The 17,180-nt window shown below is 50.6% G+C and overlaps 8 protein-coding genes across 9 annotated transcripts; 2 read left to right on the top strand and 6 right to left on the bottom strand.

Moving 5' to 3' along the window:
- Positions 1–22: 22 nt before the first annotated feature.
- asa1 (WD40 repeat domain-containing protein) lies at positions 23–1,547 on the bottom strand (the record flags this gene model as incomplete). The annotated part of the gene is made up of 2 exons (XM_046084868.1): positions 23–1,208; positions 1,315–1,547. The coding sequence occupies 2 exons, from the start codon at positions 1,545–1,547 to the stop codon at positions 23–25; spliced, it is 1,419 nt and encodes a 472-aa protein (XP_045940831.1).
- Positions 1,548–2,068: 521 nt separating this feature from the next.
- Positions 2,069–4,323, bottom strand: LDX57_003224 (Zn(II)2Cys6 transcription factor; the record flags this gene model as incomplete). The annotated part of the gene is made up of 4 exons (XM_046084867.1): positions 2,069–2,444; positions 2,508–2,672; positions 2,728–3,437; positions 3,484–4,323. 4 exons carry the CDS (start codon positions 4,321–4,323, stop codon positions 2,069–2,071), a joined length of 2,091 nt encoding a protein of 696 aa, XP_045940830.1.
- Positions 4,324–4,900: 577 nt separating this feature from the next.
- Positions 4,901–7,212, bottom strand: LDX57_003223 (putative MFS multidrug transporter). Its single transcript, XM_046084866.1, has one exon. It carries the CDS (start codon positions 7,048–7,050, stop codon positions 5,272–5,274), a length of 1,779 nt encoding a protein of 592 aa, XP_045940829.1. The 5' UTR covers positions 7,051–7,212; the 3' UTR covers positions 4,901–5,271.
- A 985-nt stretch (positions 7,213–8,197) lies between these two features.
- Positions 8,198–9,007, bottom strand: LDX57_003222 (uncharacterized protein). 2 transcript variants are annotated; one of them, XM_046084865.1, is made up of 4 exons: positions 8,854–9,007; positions 8,727–8,801; positions 8,557–8,676; positions 8,198–8,494 (listed from the first exon to the last, which is right to left on the bottom strand). In XM_046084865.1, exons 1-4 carry the CDS (start codon positions 8,861–8,863, stop codon positions 8,322–8,324), a joined length of 378 nt encoding a protein of 125 aa, XP_045940827.1. In that variant the 5' UTR covers positions 8,864–9,007; the 3' UTR covers positions 8,198–8,321. The 2 variants fall into 2 exon arrangements, with proteins under 2 accessions (XP_045940827.1, XP_045940828.1); XM_046084864.1 differs by having other exon boundaries at positions 8,727–9,007.
- A 32-nt stretch (positions 9,008–9,039) lies between these two features.
- On the bottom strand, positions 9,040–10,593 carry LDX57_003221 (uncharacterized protein; the record flags this gene model as incomplete). Its single annotated transcript, XM_046084863.1, has 11 exons — positions 9,040–9,131; positions 9,194–9,247; positions 9,297–9,351; positions 9,410–9,579; positions 9,638–9,675; positions 9,734–9,799; positions 9,861–9,938; positions 9,992–10,038; positions 10,091–10,118; positions 10,191–10,284; positions 10,374–10,593. 11 exons carry the CDS (start codon positions 10,591–10,593, stop codon positions 9,040–9,042), a joined length of 942 nt encoding a protein of 313 aa, XP_045940826.1.
- Positions 10,594–12,091: 1,498 nt separating this feature from the next.
- On the top strand, positions 12,092–12,985 carry LDX57_003220 (uncharacterized protein; the record flags this gene model as incomplete). Its single annotated transcript, XM_046084862.1, has 1 exon — positions 12,092–12,985. One exon carries the CDS (start codon positions 12,092–12,094, stop codon positions 12,983–12,985), a length of 894 nt encoding a protein of 297 aa, XP_045940825.1.
- A 270-nt stretch (positions 12,986–13,255) lies between these two features.
- LDX57_003219 (uncharacterized protein) lies at positions 13,256–14,333 on the bottom strand (the record flags this gene model as incomplete). Its single annotated transcript, XM_046084861.1, has 2 exons — positions 13,256–14,086; positions 14,142–14,333. The coding sequence occupies 2 exons, from the start codon at positions 14,331–14,333 to the stop codon at positions 13,256–13,258; spliced, it is 1,023 nt and encodes a 340-aa protein (XP_045940824.1).
- A 1,753-nt stretch (positions 14,334–16,086) lies between these two features.
- On the top strand, positions 16,087–16,983 carry LDX57_003218 (type 1 glutamine amidotransferase; the record flags this gene model as incomplete). Its single annotated transcript, XM_046084860.1, has 3 exons — positions 16,087–16,324; positions 16,389–16,615; positions 16,693–16,983. The coding sequence occupies 3 exons, from the start codon at positions 16,087–16,089 to the stop codon at positions 16,981–16,983; spliced, it is 756 nt and encodes a 251-aa protein (XP_045940823.1).
- Positions 16,984–17,180: the final 197 nt, after the last annotated feature.

The raw sequence follows: 17,180 nt of genomic DNA, 5'->3' as shown, positions 1-17,180 counted from the left end.
AAAAAGCAATTTCTTCTTTCGTTCAATAGATGTCCCATAATGAGATCTTCCCATCTTTAGACCCGGCCGCTAACCAGTGTGTTTTCTGTACTTTCTGATTTCTCTGCTGCTGGACAGTCGCAAGGGAGAATTCTGTGCGTTTGATCAGTTCACCTGTGGAAATGTTGTCGTCACTCTGTATCCCTGCCTCCGACTCTGATATCTGCTCCCTAGAACGATCTAGAGCGCTAGCGGCCTCGACATGCGCAAACGCCACCGCATAACACCCGTCTTTATGCCATTTCAAAACAGCCACCTCCTTCATCGTCTTGCACGAATACACCCGCACCCTGGAATCCCACCCCGCCGTAGCGAAGATCTTTCCGTCATCCCGGATCCGAAGACCCTGCTGGCCTGCATGTTTCGTGTTCACCGTCTTGAGCGCTCTCTCGGAGGGTTCTCCAGCAGCACCGGCAATAGTACCAGCACCATCCCGCCCGGGAACAGGATATTTCACAAGCATCGCATCCGCCCCCGATGAGAGAACATATCCCCCTGTCTTTGAGACATCGATCGACAATGCCGGTTGCGTGTGAATGCGCGATACATATAGCGTTTCCCAGTCCCATTTTCGATTCCACGGCTCTGTACTCGTGTCTCGATCTTTTAGAACCCCGCGACATCTGAACACCATCACGTGTCCGTCCTCATAGCCGGACGCTACGTTGACGTCGCCTTTCGTGGAATCCCTAAATAGCTCCACGGCCATCACCATCCCGGGCTTGATGCCTGCTGGGGGCGGAATCGTACAGACTCGTCGTTCGAGCGGGAGATGGAAGATGTCCACTGCGCCGGAGTCGAGGGCGTTTGGGGCCGCTAGGAGACGAGTAACGGCTTTATCTGTAGAAGTAGTAGGGGGTACTTCCTCGCTGCCTGGAGGTGTTGTGTCTGTCCCTAATTCTTCGTGTACTCCTGAATGCGTCCGCGCACGGCGTCCCTCATTTGAGCCATCCCCCAAAGACGAGGGAAAAGGACCATCCACGAACAAGATCGAAAACGCACAGAAATTCAACGCGTTGACCGGTAGCGAATGAACCATCCATGGCTGGCTCCCGCTCTGTCCCTGGGTTCCTGATTCTGTTTGCACATCAACAGGGAGAGTCTTCTGCATGACCGCCTCGTCTTGTGGTCGGATCTTCCACATGCGAAGTCTATGGTCTCGGCCGTGGCTGGTGTGTTGTTAGCATATCCCTTATCCATTCTCAAACATAACATTCAGAGACAGAAAATCAAACATGGAGAAATATGGCGATAACAGACATGGGAAAAAAATACCTATAAACCTGCACCCCCTCCCCATCTACCCAGAACGCCCTGACCTGAAGAATCGCCCCCTCATGACCCTTCCATACCGCGACGGGGCGTTTCGAAACCAAGTCCCAGACAACGATCCATCCGTCTGCGTCCGCGGAGATCAGACGGAGATTGGACTGGAAAATGTGGAGGCTGTGGATGGCGGATGCGTGGCCGCGGAGAATGTATGTTGGTGTTAGGGGGGGATGATTCATTGGATCTTTTTCGTTATTGGTAGCGAGGAGTAATGAATTGCAGGTGGGTAGTTTACACAAGGGGAATAGAGGTAGGGAGAGGAGGGCTGAGTTTCTGGTTATTTGATAGTTTGATATTGGAGTGGAAGAGATGGAGGATAGATGGATGGAAGCAGACGGGAAGAAGATCTTAAGAGGCGGATGTCTTGGCATTGCTTTGCGGGTCGTGCTACTACTGCATACCAGCCAGATGTACAAGGGCAAAGCGTTTAAGATATTTACATTGGGGCACTTTGGACTATCTGTAATCCATCTGATGCCATTCTTTGCGGTTGTTATTAATTTGTTGGCTTTCTAAGTCCGGATATCTAGTAAATACTAAGTTATGCCCGGTCAACATTTCTCAGTCTATCATCACCCTCAGGAAATTCAGAAACACATACATTATGGTATCTTAGCTATACAAGACAAAAAGCCCAAACGCCACCCATGACATCCATATTTTATATATACAGACAAGAATTTTAAACTCATCTCCCACATCACTGCTCCCGCGGCTTAACATAAAACCCCTGATACGGATGATTCTCCATCTCGAAATCCGCGAAAGCGAGAAGTGGGTTCGACACGACCGCAGGATGCATTTTTAAGATCGATGACGACGGATCCGGATCCGGGTTGAATGCGTGATCGCCGAAGAGACTGTCGACTTCGACTCCGACGGCGACGTCGTGGCCATGGCTATGAGGATGCAGGGTCCAGCCCCACGCCTCTTGTAGCTCGTCTTTGAGGTGCTCGACGCGGCACCCAGTCTCCTTGATGCGGTCGATTGTGTTGAGGATTTCGTCCTGCGCGTCTCGCGTGGCGAGGCAGGATGCGGCGATGAAGAGGAAACGGGTGCAGAGGGTGGAGATACCGCTGATACAGGGCCTATAGGTTAATTGAATTCTGGGAGAAGGGTGGAGAGAGGGAGAGACGTACCGATCTTTGGTATGTGCTACGATCCCGCATATATCGTGCGCGTGACTCTGCTGTAGGCTCTGCATCTCGGGACTGAATTCGGATTCGAGCGGATGGATCTTTGTCAACAAGATGCGAGCGGTATGGTAGAAGAGTCGCGCGATGATGGACGATCGCTTGATGAGCCTAGGCATTACTGATGAGAAAGACAAGTTCCAAATCCTATAAAAGAATCACGTACCATATCTCCGGGAACACGGATTTCGAATTCGTCTGCCACGGCTGCAGGTAGCCAAGCGGCGTCATGGAACGTGGCACGGCATTTGCCCACTGGTCGCACCACTCATTATACACGCACCAGTCCCGATACCATTGGTCGATCTGCGCAGTCGAGTGATCTAGACCATGGACGTGCGAGAAGGTCGACCGGAAGTTCGTGACCTTCGCGCAGATGTAGACCATGCGATGGGTCCAGAGTTCCTCGTTCCCCGCCACGCTGGGCTGCGTTTGCTCCATGTTCATGTCGACGCCCCAGGTGTCCGGGTCCCAGGCTAATGTCCAATTGAAGTGTAGACAGCTGAGTAGCTCCATGCTGACGTTCAGCCAGAAGCATGCCCCGCCGAGACCTGGGCTTGTTGCGTCCCATCGACATTCCTTGATTAGGGCCCTTGCGCCGGCGATGTGGTTCATGCCGTGGACTGATATCATCGACCTGGAGGTCATCGATTCGTAGATATTCAATATGACAGCCGCCGTCGCACACAGGACAGAGTCGCGATCTGGATCCTGCAACAACCCTAAAAGATCCTGTGATGCCAAGTCATGGAAATACGAGGCCTTCCCCTCGCCATACGAAGGGTTGACCTGGAACAGATGGCGAGCACCACAGGCCATGAACGCCTTGAGAAGCATCGGTTCCTCCAGCGCATGAAACGGCAGGATATTCGTAAACTTTGAAGGTTAGCAAATGAAGCCTAGACCAGCCTAACCGACTTACATGCTTCATTTCATCCATCGCATCCATCCACGGCCCCACCTCCTCGACAAACGTCTGCACCAAAAACACCTCCTCCGGGTTACTCAGACAGGCATTACTAGGTCCCACTCGCCCCTGCTTCGCCGATTTGAAGGGCGCAAAAGACGCTCTCCGATCGGGCAGCAACTGAGGCGTCGAAATCGAACGCCCATTCGGCGAGTAACCGAGTCCATCAGACTGACCCATCCCCGAGCCTGATCTCCCCGAAACCCCCGTCGTATTATACCGCGAGGACAACGGCGGACTCACAAGACTCCCCGAGTCCAACTGCGGTTCCACCATTGGGGGAGGATATCTTTCAAACCCGCCCACATACTCCGACGCTATATGTCTCGACTCATCCCGGAACGTGACCCGATGTCCCGGAGACGGGGTTAAGTCATGAGGCGGCGCGACGACCTGCGTGTCGATGAAATTAAGCCTCACGCCGCGGCGACATACGCGGCCTGACTTCCGACAGTTCTGGCACCGATGCAGCGCCTCGTCGCATTTCAGGTGCCGCTCGCGACAGGTCAGACAGCCGGTGCGCACGCGTCGGGACTTCCTGATCACGGCCTCGCGGCGCCGTCGTCGCGGGGTGTCGCTTCCGGGGGTGCGTGACGCGCTCAACGACCCGCTGTTGGGTGTCGGGATGTCGTCTTCCTCGCCCTCGCGAGTATTGCTGTCACCTGGGGGATTGTCCGATAACGAGACGTTGTCGTTCGATGTTTCTAGGCCGAGGATGTCCCCTGCGCCGAGCAGGTCTGTGGCGATGTCTAGATCCAAGGCGGGGAAGATGTGGTCTTCCACGGCAGACGTCATGGTGGAATACACCAGCCTGTCCTCGGACGATAAGATACCCGGAACCGCGAGTCTCTTGGTTTTATGCCTCGCAATCAGCCCTTTAAGCTATGATGCTTGCGCATCTTGACGACCGGGGATGTCCTATCTGTCGCAAGAAGCTCCGATGACTGGGTGGGAGATCCGTGTACGTAGGAAGGAAGAGTCGGAAAGGAATCGAAGGAGGAATAGCGACGAGAAGAAACAATGGGAGTATAGCGTTTAATCGATGCGCTCATTGAAGGACGACAATGGGGGTCGAAAGCTGGAAAAAGTCCGGTTAGCACGGCTGCAGGGATGCTACGTTTGGCGGAACAGTATCACCAACAGACTCACTTACAGGTATCAAAGACAGTATGTGTCAATCGGCGCCTTGAGATCCAACGGAGCGAAGTGCAGAAGAGGCTGTTGAATGTCCGATAAGCAAAATCGAGACGAGTCGTCGAGTTGCGCGGGGAATCCCGATGCCGGCCGGCTAAACCCGGAAGAGTCTAGCGGCTCTCATCGGATCTGATAAAGATACTATTGAACGTGGCTATAGTTGTTTTCAATGTGATACATAACTTTTCTCATTCAATAGTGTATATACATCGTAGTCATTCTTGATAAAGTCATGGCCGAAAATATCTCAAACTTTTGTCTAGATCGTATAAGATCTTGTATGTCTCATGCAAAACGCTGCAAATGAATGCCCTTGCCGCACTACTAGTGCCTACTGGGAGAACCGAAGAAAGCTACCACTTACAGTAAGCATATCATGTAAAATAACAGACAGTGCGCAGGGAACACCAGTCGGCTAATTAAGCCTTACTGCCCAATCGAGGCAACCGGAGTCGAAAGTGCATGAGGAGCATCATTGCGCCCCAGAGTGCCGCAGACCCGAAAGTTACACGAAGGGCGGCGGCATACGCTCCAATCACTGCACATTTGTTAGAAAATGTGACTCACACGCCTCATCCATGCAAGGGATTCCAGGTAACAATGAGAAACAAACTTACCTTCTTGCTGGTGGGTCGGGTCCAGCGTGGCTACGGCCTGGACGGACTTGCGCACAAGGAAGATGATGTGGTCTTTCTCCGGTCCGGTGACCATGCGCTCGAGATGGTAGACCAAAGTGTTCTGGAAGATCCAGCTGCTGGTGGCAACGCCCATCACGGATCCTAGGTTCCGCCATAAGCCCAGCGTTGTCGTCGCCACGGCCTGCTCGTCGGGCTCGCTGGTCGCGAGCACGGATACCATCAACGACGGAAAGGAGAACCCTTGCCCGAGACTGCAGAGGGCAACGCAGATCATGGCAATCCCATTGGGCGTGCCTATACCCATGGAAGCCGCTGCGCAACCGCCAAGGAAAAGAAAGACGTCTCCAATAATCACCGTCGGCTTCAGGCGTTTCGACCAGGTGATCAAAAAGCCAGTCGAGACGCTAGACACGGTGACGGCAAGAGTGGCCGCCACTAGCCTCAGTCCCGACTCCGTCGGGGTCGCCAGCTTGACGGCCTGGAAATACAGGGGGGCATTGAATACCATCGTGTTGACTGCGATGGATCCGAAAAAGTTTCCAAAGATAAGGTTCGCGCGAGGCTGCCTCGACAGGAATGAGATCGGCATGACCGCGCGCTCCACGTTGCGTTCGTAGCGCACAAAGACGGCGGCCAAGACCATAGCCATGACCAAGGACGTGATCACGACGGGATGCGTCCAGCTGTACACGTTGCCGCCCAGGTTGAGACCCATAATCAACGCCGTGACCCCGAGGACCAAGATCAACGAACCCACCAGGTCAAGTTGCTTGATCAACTGCCGGAACGACTTGCGTTCGGCTCTGGCCGTCTTCACGCCCAGGTCGGCCGGGGTGGTCCACGCTGCGACGATAAAGTAGACGAAGATAAAGGGCAGTTGGACGTAGAACGCACCTCTCCATCCTACCTGATCGCACAGATATCCACCGAAGGCGAGACCCAAGCAGCCCCCAACCCCGAGGAACAGGTTGATGTAGGACTGGTAAACCCCGCGATATTCGATGCGGACCAAGTCACTGGACAGGATCATTCCCATGGAGAATACACCGCCGGCTCCAAGCCCGCAAAAGGCGCGGGCTGCGATGAAGCTCCCGATACTCTGGGCGGACCCGCACCAGGCGGTGGTAAGAAAGAAGATGGCGATCGCGAACAAATACACGGGCTTCCGGCCGAACGTATCGGAGATCCGTCCGAACAGAGGCAGGAACGCAGTCGACGTCAACAGGAACGCCGTGGACAACCACGAGGCTGCGTTCGAAGCGTGAAAATGCGAGGTAATCACTGGGTGACTGGACGCCATCAAGGTTGAGTCAAAGAACCCTATGACATAACCCAGTAAGATGCCCGAGAAGATCAGCCAAAACCTCACCGGCGAAACATTCATGAAACGCGATGCATAGCCGGTGCTTTCCTTCGAGGCACCCCCCTCTGGATCAGTCGGTGCTGGCTTCGTGAATGAAGGGATGCGCTCGAGATTGGGTTCGATTTCTAAGCCTTGAGGGAGCGAATTGACCCGAGAGAGACTGAGGAGAGTGGGGTCATCGTCCGACGACAATACGGTGGACGATCCATTATCTGTCGCGTCGTTGACTTCGCCAGAATATGAGGGTAAATCGGGAGAATTATTGTTTAGGAGCGGGGTTGTCTCATTAATAGCAGCGCCCCGAGGCTCCCGTGAGGTTCCTGGCATTCCTGAGCTGTGGAATGGAGGGAGGGAGGTGTTGGTGGAAGGGATCAGAGGAGAAGGTAAGGGAAGTGAAAGATTTTTATGGCTAAATAATCACCCGAGTCAGGAGAAACTCGCCAGAAATTAAACAACCCAAAGCAATGAGTCTCCAAAACTTTTGTATCCTGTCTCACCCAACAGGACAAGAACAAGAAGAAAGCAAAGAGATTTATAGAGCGACGAAGATATACCGACAGAAGGACGCTAATGCAGCGTACTGGAGTATGACTCGATTCCACTGCGACGATATTTGCGGATCCACTTGCTGTGGTTTTGCCGTGGGGGAAATCAGCGTCCCTAGCATGATCATTATTAAACAATAAATCTTGTAATGATTCATTCAGCTAACTGGATCGAAACTCTCATAATTGCTCATCCTTTTCTTAATCTGAAAACCTCATATAAATCAATCATCCAGGTTCACAAAACCCAGAAAGATGAAAAAAACCCCCCAACCTCAACCCCTCTCCCTCTCCTCACAGACCAGGCACTAAGCAGGACGCTAAGAAGCCACCTGCCATTCAGCCCACCGCGAGATTAAAGAGTAATGCTGCATCGGACGTGGATTTGGTCCAACCACGCGCGCTTCCCGTAGAAATGTGAATCCACATCGCTGATTGATCAGAACAAGCTAACATTGTGTCATCGGACCTAGAGCCCTCGCATGCAGCTTACTGCCTCGTTTGGAGGATAACGCGGATGTGAACCGGGAGACCTTTTCTGGAGTGTTGGGATGGGTCATCGGACTGATTTTTTTTTCTTTTTCTGGGTTTTGCTTGCGTTTGTTTTTTTTTGAGTGATCACAGCTTGATTGAAGGGGAACCTCTCTCGAGATGAAGGGTTGGGGAAGTCAGGTGATCTTTTTCTTTTCAGCTCTTTCTATTTATGCACCTTTGCTGGTGAGTATAGGAGCTTAGCTAGCAAGGATGATTAAGGGTTAGCAGAAGGATCTAAATTCAATCTCGAATTCCTGGCCGTAGGGGTTCATTTAGCTTAGGCGCCTCAACGAGCCTCAAGATTGGTCGCAGCCATGAGGGCTTTTGGCGCTTTTGCTACATAAAGCTTGTTAAGGGGGTACTATCAATAAAACCTTTTTATTAGTACGGAGTATTCACGTGGTAGTTCTGCATTATACGCCGATGCATTCTATAAGTCCTATAATCTTCATCAAAATCTGTCATGAGCATCGAACCGCTTAAAAGCCGCTCGGTAACAGCTGCCATGCATCTAGCCAGTTATTTCGTCGTGGAAGTCTCCCCAATTACATAGCCTCCCTTGTCCGAAGACTCTACCGTTTCATCTTTTACAACACCCTGCTCTTCATCTTGAACATCGCGGGGTGCCGTCTTATCGTGTTCAATTGGGTTATGGTTCTTAACAACCCACCAGGTAGGGAACACCGCGAGACCTGAGATAACAAGGATTAGCACATGCTGTAGCTAGTGGAGGCGTTGAGAGAGATAAACATACCCAGGAGGATCGTGTTAATTGCAAGAGGAACCCTTCCTCCATGCCAGTTGCGCGTGTTGATGCCGAAGGAGATGGCCTGGGAGAAACTTTCCTGGCCGCGGAGAATGCCAGAGAAACGAGCTAGAGATGGTTAGAAGGTGGCAATGTAAGTTGATGAGGAACGATCATACATAGTTCGGAAATGTTATCCGTCATGGTGGACAAAAGATAGTAAAGCCAATTCTGCAGGGCCTGTTGACTGAAGTCTATAATTCAAGGATTAGATTTGTTGCATGGGTAAGGGCTGAGGAGACATACACCATAGCATAATGACAAAAAATCCCTCTACAAAACCCTTGTCAGCCCAGTCGTAGGACGGAGGATTGGCAGTATATTTTTCTTGGATGACCCAGGCGTAGACCCAAGCGATGATGTGAATGATGATCACATAGTAGAAACTAGAGGTTTGTTAGATTTTGAGGATTTGGATCGGTATTCTGGCTCCTACCCAAACGTGATGCGCTTCTTAATTGACAACCCCTTGTAATCCAGGAATCGACTGATTATCCCCGAGGAGATAAGGTTGGAGAAATTGCCTTGTATTAGATCAGCCAAGGGCTTGCATGTGATATTGAACGGTAGATAAGATAGTACTCACTGACAAATCCAATCAAAGCGCGAGCTCGGACGCCAAAGTAGTAAGTTTGAAAGTCTTGCGTTGGGTTAGCAGATCGAATCAACAGATAAACACGAAGACGTACTTGACGAGTACTGATTGAAGTACGCTGCCCAGAATACCGGTAACAGCAAGGCGACCTATATGCAAAATACCGTTAGCCAAATGACCAGGCATCCGAGATAGATCAAAGTTTACTTCTTTGCGGCGCGAGAGTTTCCACAGCTCCAGCATCTCCGCACGCCACGAGTCCTGAACAACGATTTTCACTTTACTTCCGTCGCTCCGCTGAACCTTTTCAGGTGGTGATAGAAAAATTGCTAGGGGAGTTGCGAGACATTGCAAGGCGACGAATATGAGGTATGACTCTGCGAACAAATTAGCCTACATGTTCTTCTGTTCGGATCTGCAATAGGTTGAACATACGTGAGCCGACTTTGCCCTTGCTCTTGGCATCAGCGGAGCTGTCCCAGGTTAGCAGATAGACTCGAGGTTTTTGCGGTTTCACGGTGAAAAGCTCACTGGTTCAGAGCAAGAAGAATGGCTCCGCCAACCAAGGGGCCACCGGTGCGGAACCAGAGCCAGATGCTATCCAAATCAGCCACATTCGTACTTGACAGAGCATTCTTGGAGCTTGAGTTTAACTCACTTCATATATCTGCCTCGTTTGCCTGGCTCTGGATACCCCAGAGCTACAGCACCTTCGGAAGCCCAGAAAAGACCCGCTCTGGCTTGGTAAGTCTATGCTCATGATCTTCGGCCGAAATTGTGATCACTTACGATAATCCGCATGCAACGGATCCAAGCAGCACGAACCACACATTTCCCTGGTATCAATGTTAGGAAGTCTGAGATGCGCCATCGGAGGGGGGTTTTTACATAGCGATTGTTCGTATACAAGGCAGCCCTGGAAGATGAAACGTTAGCGACCTATCACAAGACCTTGGCCTCGACTCCAAAAGGCACTGAGTAAACGTACGAATAGATCGGATATCCAACCGCTCCTAGTAGAAGTGTCCAGTTCAATCCAATCCGATTCGCTATGGGGCCGCCAAAAAGACATAGAAAGCCCACTAACAAAAGCACATTAGTCCGGTTTCAAACGTTTGCGTAGAGCATTGAGTGCAATAGAAGCCGAATCAGAAGCTTCACCGAGACTTACTGAGACCAAACACCAGCGCATTGGCGGCATTAATCAAATACGGCGATTGCGCACCGCCCGCACCCAAGGAATTCATGGCATTCCACAGACCCGGGGCCATAAAGCCCACTCCTCCGATGATAAATGCATTGAAAAGCGTGCTGTGATACCATACTTTCTTTTCATTGTGTTCCGGCGCATTGTCGGATGAGACCGAGACGGAAGCTTGTTGGCCAGCCATGACGAACCTTAATCTTTTGGGCCGGATAGACTGATAGAGCGATCCTCGGGATGGATTTCGCGTGGTGGCCGACGGTTGAAGGATCCAAATCTTCGGCAAGGAGTACCCATGATTGTTATATTGCCTTTGTCCTTCTTTTGAATTTTCTGCTGGTCAAGGCCTCATCCATGCGACAAATTGCGTGCTTAGGAGTATCTCGCGATAGCGTGCTATTTTCCATGTTACTATGACAGATCGTCGACAGCCCCAAGACTGTAGCAATCGCCAAGGGCCAATCATGATGGTGTCGGTTAAATTGTGTGGGGATTAAAAGGTCTTGAACGTTCGGGCTGGTCCGCCGTGACTCGGTTCGCCTCGCACTAGAGATACACTGGCCCTACGGAGCATGGCCGGAGTGGGAATCGACCAGTTCTGCGGGAAAGAATCCACCTGGTATCATGATTCTCTAGATTAGATGGTTTGATGAAGTGGCAAGAAATTCTCTTCGACTTCTCGTGATGTCTGGTGCTCAGACAAATCTTGGAGAGAAATTAAATGAAGAAGGTCGACTCGTGATGAGAATTCGGCCTTCCTCCGGCCAGACTCACTCCACGTGATCCTGCACTGTCCTGATCTATATCTGTGGAGAGCCTCAGGCAGAGCTCCAGCATTTGTTTCGCTGGGAACATACGATGGCAATGGGATGGACTGGTTCCAAAACTCTAATCTTCTTTGAAAACCGTGTTTTCCTCGTGTTGAGAAGCGGAGAATGATATGCATAAGGTATTCTTTTGTTTCGATGAATGACATAAAACGAAAGATTCAAAGTAAAGAGGTATGTATAGACGGGAAGTTGATTTAGATCCATTTATTCGCAAGGTGGGATGCAATAAATCAGAAGAAATGGGGGGAAGATGAAGAAGGCAAAACAGACAAAGAAGCTCTACCCGGCAATGGCTTGAGAACTCCGAGAGACCTGCTTCCTAGACTTGGAAAGTTACATATTAAATTCATTGGCGAGCCTGATTCCACTTGCACTTGAACAATTAATTCAGGCGCATGTGTGGACTCGGCCGGGCTCAAAGACTTGACCCAGTCTCTCATAACAATTGGGTATGCTTGGGAATCCGGACTCTAGAGGGAAGGTCCAACGAGAGAGGACTGAATGCAGGAATATACAATATAATTCATTGTGTGCGACCCAAGAATGCCTAACCTGATGCGTTCGGATTCTTTGTGTTCATCCGGTCCTCTTAGAGTCCGTGCTGTGAGAACTAAGCTATAACTATGATGCTTTAAAAGCTTGATAGGTCTCTTTGTGACATTCTGGGGGAGATTCTCACTTAAAAGCAGCTTCTTACTATTTTTTCCAACATTCACTACAGAGGCCTTGACAGAGGATGAGGTATAAATAGACCTGCATGCTCCTGTGCTCTCCGTCTACAATCCAAACCAATCCTATCCTCTCTTCCCAAAGAATTGAGAACAGTTCCACTCTGCAAGAGTTTACGCTATCAAAATGCCTCTTCAACTTCCCAAGTATCATTACAAGAAGGAAGATGGTTTAGTTAAGCCTGCGACCGATGTTTCACATATCCTTCGATCGAATGGCGTTCCTTGCGTCTTATATGGGATCGGACGGTACCTGGAACTGCTAGGACGAGAAGAAGGGGAAAATAAGGACGTTGAATTTCTCATTCCGGATGAGTATATGGATAAAGCGATTGAGGTGCTGCGCGCCTTGGGGCCCGACGACACCCAGATTGACGAGACCCAGGAGGAGTTGGATTACGAGAGCCTAAAGACATTTTTATGCTGTAACCGCCAACCTAATTACAGATTTTGGTATCGAGGCACCGCTCAAGATAAAGAGACGGGACATGACCACCTCCTGCACATCGGTCTATTTTTGCAGTCTCAATATCTATGGTGGTTGCCATCCAATTCAATCCTGCTAGCGGATAAGGGCTATTATGGGTCCCAATACATGCTGGCAAGTGATCCTGGGCTGCCCGGTTACCCACCGTACCGTCAAACCCGCTTCAGCCCGATAGACCCGCCGGTCCTAATGCTGACTCCTACTGCCTATGTGGAATCTCTCATCTATCAACATGCCCGAGACAGTGAGCTGTTGGGCCCAGATGCCGACCTATCGTCCGCAAAGTCCAACTGTGTCTTGCCATGGATCCACGAGTCGGTCCCGCTTCTTAAAGATGACCCCCTCCTGGATATCACCAATTTCGATCGCTTCGATGAATATATCAAGCCGTTGTGGATGTGTTACAATGCTGCGACTGAAGCGGAAGATTACGATGAGTATCACAAGCGTACAAAGAGGTTGGGCAAAAAGCTCGCTAAAGAGGGAAAGCTCCCAAAGATGCCGGAGTCATGGACCTACAAACCAGGATTCTAGTTTTAGATCGCCTACTTGACTCAATCATTAGTTGGGGCTCACCAAGTCACACGGGGAGTTCTCAACATCTCTTTAGCGCGCTCTTTTGGCTACCTAGAAAATTGACCTTCCTTAGGTAGCTTGGATATGGGAGAAAATATACAAAGAGAAGATAGAAGATGACAAAAAAAACATTTGAAACAGGATTGCAAAATAAAAAAAAAAGAAAAGAAAGAAAAAGAAAAAGTACAAAGGTTGAGAACCCAAAGAAAAAACCGAAAGTATGAAGTTCTACCCAGTTGAGATATTTATAATCACGTCACCGCGGTTGCTCACCAAGTCTTCAACACCTTTCCCGTTCTTCCTTAGACTGAGTAGAAACCCTACAAATAAACAAGTAGAGAATACAAAGGCGGCAACAAGTATGTCTCTGTAGAAGGGGGGAGAGAGGGCAGGCGCAGAGGTCCGTGTAGAGGTGCGACCTGAGTCGGAAGAAGGCGCACGGCTAGATGCACAGGCGGAGCCACGGTAGGAGCCACGGTAGGAGCCACGGTAGGAGCCACGGTAGGAGCCACGGTAGGAGCCACGGTAGGAGCCACGGTAGGAGCCACGGTAGGAGCCACGGTAGGAGCCACGACTGGGGCCACCGGCAAAGGCCGGGGACTTAGAGAGATTAGATAGGACGTGAATAGGAGTGGTGGTAACGGAGGGATCTGCAAGCGGAGCGATAGTAAGCGCGTGTGATATAGAGGAAGCCAGGGATGATTTCGGGGTGGCCACTGCCAGGTACCGAGCCTGCGAAAATTCCTGGCGAACTTCTGCCTCTCCCGTCTCTTGATATTCACGATGGATGCTTGTTGAGGTTCTTCTTGGAACTGAGGCTTGAGGGATTGTGCCTTGGAGGTTTGGTATATAGTCTCCTTTCGCGGGGAAGTCGACGTTACCATTCTGGTCCGGTGGCAGGACCGATTTGTACGGCACAAAACGAATCCGCGTCCTTCTGCCGCCGTGCGAGAGTTTGGAGTGTCCCGGTGCATATGTAGCATATTTAGAGCGAATTCGATGCATAGCCTCTTCGAGGGGTCGTGTTGATCCCTCAATTTCGACGAGGATATCGATGGTCTATGGGAAGCTGTCAGCATTTGACCGCGTTCAGGTGGGGGTTCGGGTATTCTACTTGAGGTTCCTCACTCGATATCCTCGACCCCGTAAGGGCGTCATGCCCTACAAGGGCCACCCTCACCCTCGCAAGATCTGGTAAGTGTTCGAACGCGTTGCGCGTTGCCTCGTTTTTGGTTTTAAATTTTTGGTACTTGTAAAGTACCTGGAGGTCTTTCGCCAACTCATTTATGATAGCGTGGAGTGGCATGTTTGTAAAGGAAGTACGGACAGATGTGAAAGTGTGCATGGTATTATATGAGATGATTGTTCACTGTTGATTCCTGGATAGTTCCGCGAGCTCGACCTTGGCTTTATAAAAATTATCTGGAGCACCAAGCTCTCGTTATGTTTCTCGTTTCCTGTGCGATATTTCAGTGTCTGTTCATGCCCGATCTCGTGGCAGACATGGCTTGGTGTGATGGCCCTTCAAACTTTACTTGTCTTCCAGAACCTCCACCCTCACGAGTGACTTCTAGACTTGAACGAGTTGACCGCTCTTTTTCTTGTTAGCTTCACGAGGTTTTGACTCCAATGATTCATCCAAGGTGTAATAGATCGGACGGGTGTCTCATTGGAAGATAGTCATCACGAATGGTAAACCGGGTTGAGTTCTTGATGTCTCAACTTCACTCCGTCATCTACACCGCTTCATGAATCACCACCTCCACTGACGAATGTTTCAACGAGATTGAATTAGTGTGTACGTCTTGCTTTTGGACAAGCTCTCCAATTTGGGACTGATGTGCTCACCTGTTTCTTATTCTAGCCATTTTGATTGAGAGCTTTTGGTTGGAGGTCTCGCTATGTCTCGCCGTGGGATACACGTCTCTGGGATCCCGACCAGGGAAAACCTAGATTGAGTCGATCGGATCGGAGGCAATTGAAAAGTCACCGAGCCACGTAGACTTTCCGGCGTTAGTCAGATGGCTTTGGCCCTATGCCATACCTATGTCGTCTCTGAGATCGAAAGAGCATCCAGCGAGCATCATTGGGAAGAAGATGGGGAAAACGATCGGTAAATGACATCTGGTCAATATGGGTGAGACCATCTCACATCTAGCAGGCGAAAGCGGATGTAACATCCGCCCACCTAAACGCTTGCTATCCTGTGTATACGAAGCGCCAAGACCTCTATCCTTGCTGAAATACGGCGTTTCTTGTCGGACTTGCAGTTCGACTTCCAGGGAGCTGAGTTCACTTCAGTCTTTCGGGGCTTGACATCGCTAAGCAAGGGCAAGGTCAGTCCATCCGTGTGTGAGACCCCGGTTGATTTAGGAGTATAATACAGACCGATATAGTCATGCAACCCAACGAAATTGTTCCGACACATTGAATTCCCGAGACCAGTTGAAGGGAAACGAAGGATACGTATTTCTCGCAGAAACATGCCCATTCAATGATGAAGATGGGATGAGAACCTCCTTCGGTGAGCGGGAAAATCACATCTTAGGACCTTCTCTGCCGGTGAACCGCTAGAAAGAGCTTTTTGATAGACGGAGAAGGTAGATAAAGACACAAAGCAACTAGTTTGACGTTCCTGTCATATTGCAGCCAAGGCTACATTGCAGATCAGGGGAACGTGTGGGCATGCCTGCGAGTAGTCAATTCTTTAGGGCTGATGAAGCGGGCTAACAAGGCAAGGCCCTCCATCAGGTAGGTAAGCCTCATCTCACTTCCAGGGCCCAAGTAGCAAGGCAAATAGACGGCCGCCATGCAGATGAAACAAATACCCCAACAGATTGAGCGGTGAAGTTGTCAGACTTGCACTGGTCGTCACTGAGACGGGGCATGTAGTTGCGTGATGACTAACCAGGGCAGTGGCGGGGCTGATCAGCGATCGCCTCCGAATTACTCTCGATAAAGAGGCGAAGTATTCCGAATGATTCACACCTTCCACGTTACCGGTTCGGATACGGGAGTGCGTTGGCTGTACACCGTTCTTTCCTTCCCATTGTCTCACTATGGCCCCTCTCCGAATTGCCATCTTGGAATGCGACACCCCAGTAGATAAAATCAACACGAAATATGGCGGCTACTTTGGGGTCTTCTCATCGCTCCTCCGCGCCAGTGCCGAAGCTTTGGATCGACCAGACCGGCTGGACCCGGCCTCTGGTCTCGAACTCACGCGCTGGGACGTGGTGACCGCTCAAGAGTACCCCAACCCAGAGGATGTAGATGCGCTTCTGTTGACGGGATCGAGTGGGTGCTTTCTGACCTCGCGTGTGGCGTGGCTTCCAGACTCCAAGCTAATAGGCCATCCCAGAACACAACTCCTATGACAGCGATCCCTGGATCCTCAAGCTTGTCGAATACACCAAATCCGCTCTTCAAGATAACCGCATCAAGATTCTGGGAATCTGCTTCGGGCATCAGATCATCGGACGTGCGCTAGGAGTCAAGGTCGGTCGGAGTGATGCCGGCTGGGAAATTGCCGTTTGCGACATGGACCTGACCGAGCAGGGCAAGAAGCTGTTTGGCAAGGACAAACTCGTAAAGACCGAGACCCCATCCCTTGTCTCATATTACCGTGGGCGAATGAGCTGACAATGCGTGTCTTCCAAATTTAGCGCATCCAACAAATGCATCAGGATATCGTCTCGGAATTCCCCCCTGGTGTCATTTCTCTGGGCTCATCACCCCGATGTGCGGTGCAGGGCATGTATCTGCCCGGTCGGTTTGTCACCGTCCAGGGCCATCCCGAGTTCACCGAGGAGATCGTCACCGAGATTGTCACACTGCGGGGCAAGGCGGGGGTTTTCTCCAAGGAGCAGGCCGAGGACGCCTTGGAGAGAGCGAAGAATGAGCATGACGGGGTTGCGATTGGTGCGACCTTTTTGAACTTTTTGCTTGAGGAATAGGCTATAGGCCAGGGCGTTGAACAGTCCAACAGAGGACAACGGATAGCGGCAAGGATGTATATAATAATCTGCCGCCTCTGTCCTGATTTACGTGTTTAGGCGATAGATTGATGAATTATATAGATGAGATAACGCTTTAGATGTATATACCATAAATGCTCCTATGATGCTTGCGCTTCAAAGCTCATTTCCGGGAC

Source organism: Aspergillus melleus (genome assembly GCF_016097325.1).
Source record: "Aspergillus melleus strain CBS 546.65 chromosome Unknown contig2, whole genome shotgun sequence".
In the NCBI taxonomy this organism is placed as follows: domain Eukaryota; kingdom Fungi; phylum Ascomycota; class Eurotiomycetes; order Eurotiales; family Aspergillaceae; genus Aspergillus; species Aspergillus melleus.
This window is presented reverse-complemented; position numbering and strand designations above follow the sequence as displayed.